Source organism: Aethalodelphis obliquidens, unplaced genomic scaffold (assembly GCF_003676395.1).
Source record: "Aethalodelphis obliquidens isolate GAN/ISIS:26980383/991018 unplaced genomic scaffold, ASM367639v1 scaffold27, whole genome shotgun sequence".
NCBI lineage: Eukaryota > Metazoa > Chordata > Mammalia > Artiodactyla > Delphinidae > Aethalodelphis > Aethalodelphis obliquidens.
Genome location: NW_020837971.1, coordinates 16,173,621 through 16,183,577, shown reverse-complemented (window position 1 = coordinate 16,183,577; position 9,957 = coordinate 16,173,621). Strand labels below are relative to the sequence as shown.

General features: G+C 45.9%; 1 protein-coding gene across 2 annotated transcripts; it reads right to left on the bottom strand.

Annotated features, from left to right (window-relative positions):
• Positions 1-5,703: 5,703 nt before the first annotated feature.
• Positions 5,704-9,538, bottom strand: PPIA (peptidylprolyl isomerase A). Of its 2 annotated transcripts, none has more exons than XM_027124040.1 (5): positions 9,403-9,538; positions 7,288-7,318; positions 7,111-7,199; positions 6,570-6,742; positions 5,704-6,049 (listed from the first exon to the last, which is right to left on the bottom strand). In XM_027124040.1, exons 1-5 carry the CDS (start codon positions 9,469-9,471, stop codon positions 5,917-5,919), a joined length of 495 nt encoding a protein of 164 aa, XP_026979841.1. In that variant the 5' UTR covers positions 9,472-9,538; the 3' UTR covers positions 5,704-5,916. The 2 variants fall into 2 exon arrangements, with proteins under 2 accessions (XP_026979841.1, XP_026979842.1); XM_027124041.1 differs by lacking the exon at positions 9,403-9,538 and adding an exon at positions 7,769-7,835.
• Positions 9,539-9,957: the final 419 nt, after the last annotated feature.

Genomic DNA, 9,957 nt, shown 5'->3' with positions numbered 1-9,957 from the left:
GTGGTTAGGACTCCGCGCTTCTACTGCAGTGGGCATGCGTTCAATCTGAATCCTGCAAGCCATGCAGCGTTGCCAAAAATAAAGTATGTCTTATTTTACCCATATAATCAGGAATGATTTCTAGTTTTTGTTTTAGAAAAAGTCTAATTTTTTGAGCAATATCGTTATTTTTTATTGTATTTTGTTATTCTCTACTAAATTTTATATTTTAAATTTTTATTGAAATATTGCTGATTTACAATTTTGTGTCAGTTTCAGGTTTACAGCAAAGAGACTGTCTCATATATATATATATATATATATATATATATATATATATATATTCTTTTTTAGATTCTTTTCCATTATAGGTTATTACAAGATATTGAAAACAGTAAGTCCTTGTTGGTTATCTACTCCATATATAGTAGTGTGTATATTATAATCCCAAACTCCTAATTTATCCCTCTCCCACCCTTTCCCCTTTGGTAACCGGAAGTTTGTTTTCTATGTGAGTCTATTTCTGTTTTATAAATAAGTTCATTTGTATCATTTTTTACATTCTACATATAAGTGATGTCATGTGATATCTGTCTTTGTCTGACTTACTTCACTCAGTATGATAATCTATAGGTCCACCCATGTTGCTGCAAATGGCATTATTTCATTCTTTTTATGGCTGAGTAGTATTCCACTGTGTATATATACCACATCTTCTTTATATATTAATCTGTCAATGGACACTTAGGTAATATCTTTTTTCTTTTAAAGTAAATTGTTTTATTTTATTTATTCATTTTTTTGGCCGCACCGTGCAGCATGCGGGACCTTAGTTCCCTGACCAGGGATCGAACCCATGCACCCTGCATTGGGAGCGTGGAGTCTTAACCACTGGACCACCAGGGACGTCCCAGTAATATCTTTCTTATATTAAGCATTTTGAAGTGAGCCAAATACAGTCATCCCTTAGAATCCATGGGGGATTTGTTCCAGGACCCCTTGGATATCCAAACCCACAGGATGCTCAAGTCCTTTATACAAAATGGTGTAGCATTTGCACACAACATTGGAACATACTCCCAGATACTTTAACCCATCTCTAGATTATTTATGATACATAATACAATGTAAATGCTATGTATATAGTTGCAGAAACAATGTAAATGCTGTGTGAATAGTTGCCAGTGCATGGCAAATTCAAGTTTTGCTTTCTGGAATTTTTTTTCCCCAGTATTTTTGATCCATGGTTGACTGAATCTGTGGAGGCAGAACCTGTGGATATGGAAGACCAACTGTACTATTGATTCATTTTAGAATGTATGTTTTTGAAATTTTAAATATTTAATACAAGTAAAAGGGATGTGTGGTGACAAAGTCCTCTCTGCCCACAGGCCTTCACCCCTCTACCCAGACACACCCACTGGGAAACATTTCTCTGTATCCTCCCAAGGGTATGTACAAGCACAAAGATACACTTCATTCTGCTTTTTACAAAAACTGTAGCTGTGTTATATTGTGTTCTACTGCTCTTTGTTGTTTTCAAATAAAAGTCTAGCTGAGGGGACTTCCCTGGTGGCGCAGTGGTTGGGAGTCCGCCTGCCGATTCAGGGGACACGAGTTCAAGCCCTGGTCCGGGAAGATCCCGCATGCCGCGGAGCGACTAAGCCCGTGCGCCACAGCTACTGAGCCTGCGCTCTGGAAACTGAGAGCTACAACTACTGAAGCCCATGCGCCTAGAACCCGTGCTCCACAACAAGTGAAGCCACTGCAATGAGAGGCCTGCACACCGCAAAGCTGCAATGAAGGCCCAATGCAGCCAAAAATAAATAAATAAAATAAATTAAAAAAAAAAAAAAAAAGTCTAGCTGAGGCTATTTTGGAGATGCACTACCTTATTCTTTTAAATTTATTTATTTATTTTTGGCTGCATTGGGTCTTCGTTGCTGCGCGTGGGCTTTCTCTAGCTGTGCTTAGTGGGGGCCACTCTTCGTTGCGGTGCGTGGGCTTCTCATTGCCGTGGCTTCTCTTGTTGCAGAGCACAGGCTCTAGGCTCACAGACTTCAGTAGTTGGGGCACGCAGGCTCAGTAGTTGTGGGGGGGGCCCCAGGTTCAATCCCTGGTCTGGGAACTAGATCCCACATGCATGCTGCAACTGAGTCCACATGCTGCAACTAAGAAGTCCCCATGCTTCAACTAAGACCCGGCACAGCCAAAATAAATAAATAAATATTAAAAAAATAATTCTGGCACATATATATCTTAAGCATATTATTTTTCCTTACAAAAGACTCTCCGATTTGTCTATTGTTTTCTTGTAAGGCCATGTCTCCTTCATGTCTGAGTTGCCTTTCATATAATGCAGAATACTACCTACCTTCTGCCAACTGTTTTATAGCTGCCTCAGCAACTCATTTAATTTCTTCCCACTGCACCACCAGGGAAGTCCCTACTTTGTTCTTTTAACAGCTGCATCCTAACTCATTACATCAGTAATTTTTAGCCAGGAGGCACTTTGGAAATCTGTGGGCCTCTGACAGTGGATGGGGGCAATGCTGGACATGTTATAATGCCCGAGACTGCCCCACTGACTTCCAAACGTCTGGCCAGATGTTAGTGTATGCAAAAAACTCATTTATAATTATGTAAGTCTAAAGTCCATTTTACATATTAACATGAAGGGTTTGGTTTTGGGCTGCTGAAAAATCTGAATATCCCTGGCACTTCCGAGGCCTCCAACTGCTGTGTAATGGAAGGGAAGCGTGAACTTCAGAAGGGCTTAAAGGCTACTGCAATCATGTCAAAGAGCCACAGAGGTCAACTTAGAGGGGCTTGTACTAGCCAAATTTGGGATGATTTGAGCATCAAAAACAATGAGTGCAGGGACTTCCCTGGTGGTCCAGAGGTTAAGACTACGAGCTCCCAATGCAGGGGGCCAGGGTTTGATCCCTGGTCAGGGAGGCAGATCCCACATGCCGCAACCAAGTCCCAGCACAGCCAAATAAATAAATGTAAAAAATAATGAGTGCAATTGTTCGTAACACGTTTAATGAAAATCCACAGTGGTAGGAGGAGAGAGAGATTAGAAGATTACTCAATTTTTCGCAACTACAGAGTAATTGACTCAGGGGAATTCCCTGGTGGTCCAGTGGTTAGGACTCCTCACTCACGGGTTCAGTCCTTGATCAGGGAAGTTGGATCTTGTAAGCCACGTGGCATGGCCAAAATTATTTTTTAAAAATTGATTCAGGTGAAGATCATTAACTGATGCTAAAAGAAAATAATCAGGTGAAAGGTCTGGGAGCAGGGTCTTCACACAGGGGCAAAGTATCATCCCACAGGTTACCTACTCAGCAGAAAGAATACAAAGTACCTTTCCAGTGGAGCAGTCAGACCTCCTGTTGAGTCAGTATGAGATCATATGCTATCTGACAACAGGATTAAGTGCATATAGCATCACCTACAACGCCTTCCTGCATAAAATGTTGAACGTGTGTCCATTCAAGCTTCTCTGCCTAATTTCCAGTTTACAGAAAATACAAGAGCCAGAGGAACAAGCAAGTAACACGAAATGGAGACCTTAGGCAGCTCCAAAATCAGGGACATTCGACGAAGTCAATGTCCTGGACTGTTTAAGGAGTTGATGTCAAAAAAAAAAAAAAAAAAAAAAAAAAAAGCAAGAGGCCAAGACCACACAGTGTAGGACTCAATTTATATGAAATGTCCAGAAAAGGTAAATCTAGAGACAGAAAGCCAACTTGTAGTTGCCAGGGACTGGGAGTGAAAGCAGAAGGGACTGCAAATGGGCACAGGGTCTTCCTGGTGTGGTGGATTACGGTGATGGTTGCACAACTCAGTAAATTCACTAAAATTATTGTACTCTTAAAATGGGTGAATTTTATGGTGTATAAATTATCTCAATAGGCCTTTTTTTAACATTAATAGAAACTACAATATGTTAAAAAGTGGAAGGACTGTTCTAGATTGAGACAAAAGAGACCTAACAATCAAATAGTGTGTGAACCTAGGTTGGATCCTTGGGGGCAGTGGGGGGTGTGTGTGGGTGGGAGAGCACATTATTAAATACATTGATTGTATGTAAATCATACCTTAATAAAGCTGATTTTAAAAACACCTCTAGGGACTTCCCTGGTGGCGCAGTGGTTAAGAATCTGCCTGCCAATGCAGAGGGCCACGGGTCCAAGCCCTGGGCCGGTAAGATCCCACATGCCGCAGAGCAACTAAGCCCGTGCACCACAACTACCGAGCCCGGGCACCTAGAGCCCACGCTCCACAACAAAAGAAGCCACGGCAATGAGAAATCCGCACACCGCAAGAAAGACCCAACGCAGCCAAAAATAAAACCACCTCTGGAACCAGTAGGGGAAATCTGAATAAGGACCGTACACTGCAGGTTGTATGGATTTTGCTTATTTTCTGAGGTGTGCTAAAGCAACTGGGTGAGCCCTACCTTATTGGATACATGGCTGGCCCTCTCTGGAAGCAGCAGCTCTTGTGCTCAGGGAAGCTGAGGCCACACTGTAATCGATTCTGCTCACCTTGCCTTGTCCTGGAGGCCTTCATAACGTAGCAGCCACTTACCCTTTCAAAACTAAATAGTATGGGGCTTCCCTGGTGGTGCAGTGGTTGCAAGTCCGCCTGCCAACGCAGGGGACACAGGTTCATGTCCCGGTCCGGGAGAATCCTACATGCCACGGAGCGGCTGGGCCCGTGAGCCATGGCCGCTAAGCCTGCGCGTCTGGAGCCTGCGCTCCGCAACCGGAGAGGCCACAGCAGTGAGAAGCCCGCGTACTGCAAAAAAACAACAAAATAAACCTAAACAGTCTGTTTTTAGGGACACACATAGGTGATAGAGTGATAAACACAAAATCAGTGACCTCAAAGAAAAAAAAAAATGGGCCTCTTGGGAGGGATAGAGTATGCAACTGGGGAGGCCTCCCAAGGGGAGAGTTCTTGATCTTAAAGGAAACCATGTTCACAAACATAAAGACCTCAACTGGACCAGATTATGGCTCAGATTACCAGGTCTGCACAATGGAATGAGAAGACCTCAAATGACCATGACGGCCTCTACAACTAGCCAGGGAGAAGTTCCCTCATCTATAGACAGTTACCTGGTCACCAGTTGGTCTGGAGCAAGGCAGACCCAGATGCCTTCTGCAGGTAGACTGCACCACACCAGGTCTGCCTGCCTTTCTCTAGCAGACTGAACTTCACAATTGAGCTGTCATAAACCCTGTACTCTGCATCTACATTCTCAAACAGCTAGAGATCCCAAGAACATGGTCCAAAGACCCCTCCCCACAGAGGCTAAAGCTTGACATATTTCCCTCAAGGAGGGCCACCACAGAATACGCTCAAATTAAGCTTTGTTAAAATTAGCTGATTTTCAATGTTATAGTAATTTTGATGGATAACCCTAAATGTGCCAAGTGAGAATTTTCCACTGTCATCCTTAAAGGAGTACTGTTCCAACATGGTCACAATCTTGAAGTTCCACCTTTTTTCCCTGCCTGAGCCTACATCTTCCGTATTCCACTCACAGCTTGCCCTTGGGATACTCGATCAGCAAAACTTTATTCTTGGATCAGGGAAGCAAAAAAAAAAGATACTTTTAAACAAACACAGCAACTGTTGTCTTAGAAGTAACGTGTTGCTGCTTAAAATTGAAATCTACATCAATACCCTAACCAAACAAGGACAGACAACGGTTGTTTAGTCTTTATTTCATAACCATAAACTTAACTTTGCAATTCAGCTAAACTTGGAGGGGAATAAGGAAAATATGGAACCCAAAGAAGTGCAATGAGAGCACAAAGATTATAGTATATTTGGAGCAGATGGGGATGAAGGGGTGCTCTCCTGAGCTACAGAAGGAATGGTCTGGTGGTTAAGATAAAACACAAGTCAAATTTATTATTAGATTTGTCCACAGTCAGCAATGGTGATCTTCTTGCTGGTCTTGCCATTCCTGGAACCAAAGCGCTCCATGGCTTCCACAATATTCATGCCCTCTTTCACCTTGCCAAAGACCACATGCTTGCCATCCAACCTGGAAACAGAAGAATAAACATTACTACCTCCGATCTGCAGGTAGTAATGAAATAGAGAGAAATAAGCAGCCTGCATTGTGCATTGAGATAAGAACAGTGTCCCACAAATCAATATAGCATACCCAAGCAAGAGAAGACCAGAAGAGTGGTTTATCCAGCTTTTAGCACTAGCTAACGCCGACTAGTTAAATACTGGAAACATTTTATCCTTTTACCTAAAAAAAAAGTGTCAACACCAGATTACTTTAAGCCAGTCTAAAAAAGGTGGTCTCCAAGAGTCTCTAATCACTGTTAATCCTAATTTTAGAATGGACCCCTAAAAAAGAGCCAACAAATCACATGCTAATTAGATGAAAGCACCACTCTTAAATTCAACTACTCAACAAAGTGCCCTGTTTTGCTATTAGAGTATCTCACTTTCTATAGTGCACTATCTAAATTTGTGACTATTCATGCCCTTCTACTACTTTAGAGCAGGAACAGCAGGGAAAGGTTGCCTTTGCTATGTTCTGCTCTTACCACTCAGTCTTGGCAGTGCAGATGAAAAACTGGGAACCGTTTGTGTTGGGGCCAGCATTTGCCATGGACAAGATGCCAGGACCCGTATGCTTCAGGAGGAAATTCTCATCATCAAATTTCTCCCCATAAATGGACTTGCCACCAGTGCCATTATGGCGTGTGAAGTCACCACCCTGTGAACATAAAAGAGGAACCTGTCACTTTTGGCAACACAGCTGGAAAACATGCCAAGTCTGCAAGGTTCAAACTTTAAAACTCAAGTTTAAACTAATTAAAAGGGTCAAGTGGAACCAAAATGGTAGAATTAACATTTTAGTTCATATATGCACTTAAAAAAAAAAAAACCATTTGTTTATTACAGACCACAGCAATTTAGATGGCATGGTATCAGTGCAAAATTGTCAAATAGACAAATGTAACAGAAAACAAAGTATAAAAGTAGACTGGCACCAATGCAGGCAGACCATATGTGCACATCCTGAAGTGTTCTGGCTCAATCCCAAATTAAGAGAACCCAAATCAGTATCAGTAAATTTCATACCTGGCACATAAATCCCGGAATTATTCTGTGAAAGCAGGAACCTTTATAACCAAAGCCTTTCTCCCCAGTGCTCAGAGCACGGAAGTTTTCTGTTAAAATAAAGTGTATATGTATATAGACACAACAGTTAAAATCAGAATACCTTTGTTAAACATTTAAAAAAGAAATAAAACTAACCTGCTGTCTTTGGAACTTTGTCTGCAAACAGCTGTAAGAGAAAATGACAGTTAATGAAAAACATCTACTTACATATTTTGTTGCTTAGTACCCTTGTCTTTAGGGGCCTCTGAATCATAAATTCATTTTCTCACTAGAAGAGAATGCTTCTTCAGTAATTACTTTGAATCCCAAATAAGAACGGCTCCTGACAGCCTTAAGGTCCTGCGGGGTTGGGTTAGCAACATGACACCCAAAGACATGCCAAAACTCCAGAACCAGGAATGACTCAGATAGTGTGAGGCTTCTAAAAAGTGACTTAAAACTTTTATGTGTATCACACCTACTTCTAAACAGATATATGGTCTCTCAAAGGTAACATCACCTCCCCCAACTTCAACTTGAACCTAAAGACAAGAACCTTCAAGAATAGCAAGTACTCCTGCACGATCAGGGAGTAAATAGCTGTAATTTTAGTCACTGGTAATGAAAATGCTACTACCTCCAATCTGTTAACATAGCTTTATGGATTGGATGAGCAGTCACTTCTTGGTTTCCAGGTCCCTTACCTAGTAGTGGGGTAAAAAATAAAGATTGGTTTCTAGTACAACTGCTTCGAACCTTTCCTGCATATATCAAACATTTTGGCTAAAAAAGCTTAAATACCATAGAAAACGCAAGCCCTTGCATAAAGACAGTTTAAAGTACTTAATGAACTATTCCACAGATCCGTGACTTAAATCATCTACTGAAATCCCTGGATGTTTCTTAGAAGACTTGCTATTTAGCTTCTAAGTACTGTATATAAAACATACGGTCTCTTAAGTATTAACGTGTCTCCAACCCTCGTACTAACTCGTTTCCCTTTTAGACCCTTACTAAAGTTAAAGCTCGCAGTGGCAGTTCCACCTCTATTCTCACCAAGGGATCTGTCAGAGCGCCTATCTCATTTCCATTAAGCCCTCTGGCTAACCTGAGACACACAAGCTACAAAGAGTTAGGCTCAGGCCAAGTTTCCACGTGGCCCCTGGCCAATTATCAGCTGACTTCGGATAAAGGTGGAGTATACATCTACTGGATGTAATATTTCTCCAGTTTTTACGTCAGGGCAAGTTTCCACATGGGCCCTTACCAATTCTTAGCTCTGACTACAGTGAGAGTGGGCTACAGACTGATCTGCATGGGGGGCTATCTAAGCTTGGGCTGAGATCCTACAACCTGATCACTGGCGGCTCTTTGAGAAGTGGTAAAAGAGGATAAAACCACTTAGGGCTACACCCCAAAACCTACCATGCTGGGTTACATGGAACGGAATCCCATTTACCGTTTGAAGAGCCCGCCGACTTACTTAGCTACCCTGCTGTGATTACAAACTGATTAAGAAGTACCCGTAACACGCCTGAACTAATTAGGAAACCAGCGCAGAAGGCCTGCCGCGCTGCCGGTCTCGACTAGCCTGTTCTGCGCGGGGACGACCGGGAGGGGCCCGGGCGCCTCCCACCCGCCGTCACCGCAGCGGAAGGCGGGCCTCGGCGCCAGCGGAGGGAAGGCGGCCGGCACATTTCCGCTCGGGGTGGGGGCGGGGAGGGGCCTCTTTCTACATCAACCTCACGATTTTAAAACACCCGGGGAAGCCCTCGAGCCGGCCGACCCCACACCCTTATTATAACCCAACCCTGAACTAGCAAGCGTCCTTCGGGACAAGGGATGGGCTGCTATCCCCACCGGCCCTGGCGCGCCCGACGCGGGAAAAGGCAGCCTTCAGGTGCGGCCGCCGCGTCGGCTCGAAGGAAGCGGCTTCCGAGTCCTCGAGGGCGGCCCCGGGAAGGTCGCGGCTGCCCAGGGCCGGCGCCCGCCTTCCGTCTGGGGCGTTGCCGACCCTCAGGGCGCCGCGATCCCACGCTGCGGCCAACGGCTCGCGGCCCGAGCACGTGCGCGGCCGGAAGGGCGCGGCCGCGCCTCCCCCGCCCGCCCCGCCTTTGTCTGCCCGCCGCCCCCGGCCTCCCAAAATGGCCCCTCGTCAGGAAATGGCGCCGCGCCGCCCGCGTTCCTCAGGCGGGGCGCCCGCACCCAGCCCCTCGGCCTCCCCCCCGCCGCCCGCTCAGGCCCACCCGGCGCGCCGCCGCCCGCCCCAACCTCGAAGGAGACGCGGCCCAAGGGCTCGCCGTCGACGGCGATGTCAAAGAACACGGTAGGGTTGACCATGGTTGGGCTGCGCGGGAAGTTCCGATGTGGCGGCGTCTGCAAAGCAGCACGAGCCCCACCGCCCGCCTCTTTTATAGCCGGTTCAGGCCCCGCCCATGGCCGGTCGCGCGCCTCGTCTCTGGCCAATCGCGACCGTGGGTCAGTCGAAGTGACGGTGTGCCTGGGCCTATGGGTGGAGATGGCGCCGGAGAGGAGGGACGGGAGACGCGCGTGCGCGCTGGCAGATGCAGGCAGGTTCCCGCCCGCCGCTTCGGTCTCCGCGCTGCGGTGTGGGGTCGCGCTGAGGCGACCGGGTTGGGGACGGGACTTGGAGACCGCCCTGGTGGGCCGGTTGGGTCGGTGGGAGCCCGAGAGACATGCACCTGCCTGGGCCCGCGGCCAGGACGTCTTCCCATCGCGCAGAGGGGGCAACTGAGGCAAACGCAGGCCTCAAGGTCGCGCCGCCCGCCAAGGTCGCTCGGGGTCCAGGGCCCATGCCGCTCTGGG

Coding starts and splice junctions, on each gene's coding strand:
- PPIA (XM_027124040.1), bottom strand. CDS start 9,471: ATGGTCAACCCTACCGTGTTCTTTGACATCGCCGTCGACGGCGAGCCC. Junction 7,200..7,287: donor CAAAGTTCCAAAGACAGCAG/GTTAGTTTTATT, acceptor TTATTTTAACAG/AAAACTTCCGTGCTCTGAGC. Junction 6,743..7,110: donor TTCCGGGATTTATGTGCCAG/GTATGAAATTTA, acceptor TTATGTTCACAG/GGTGGTGACTTCACACGCCA.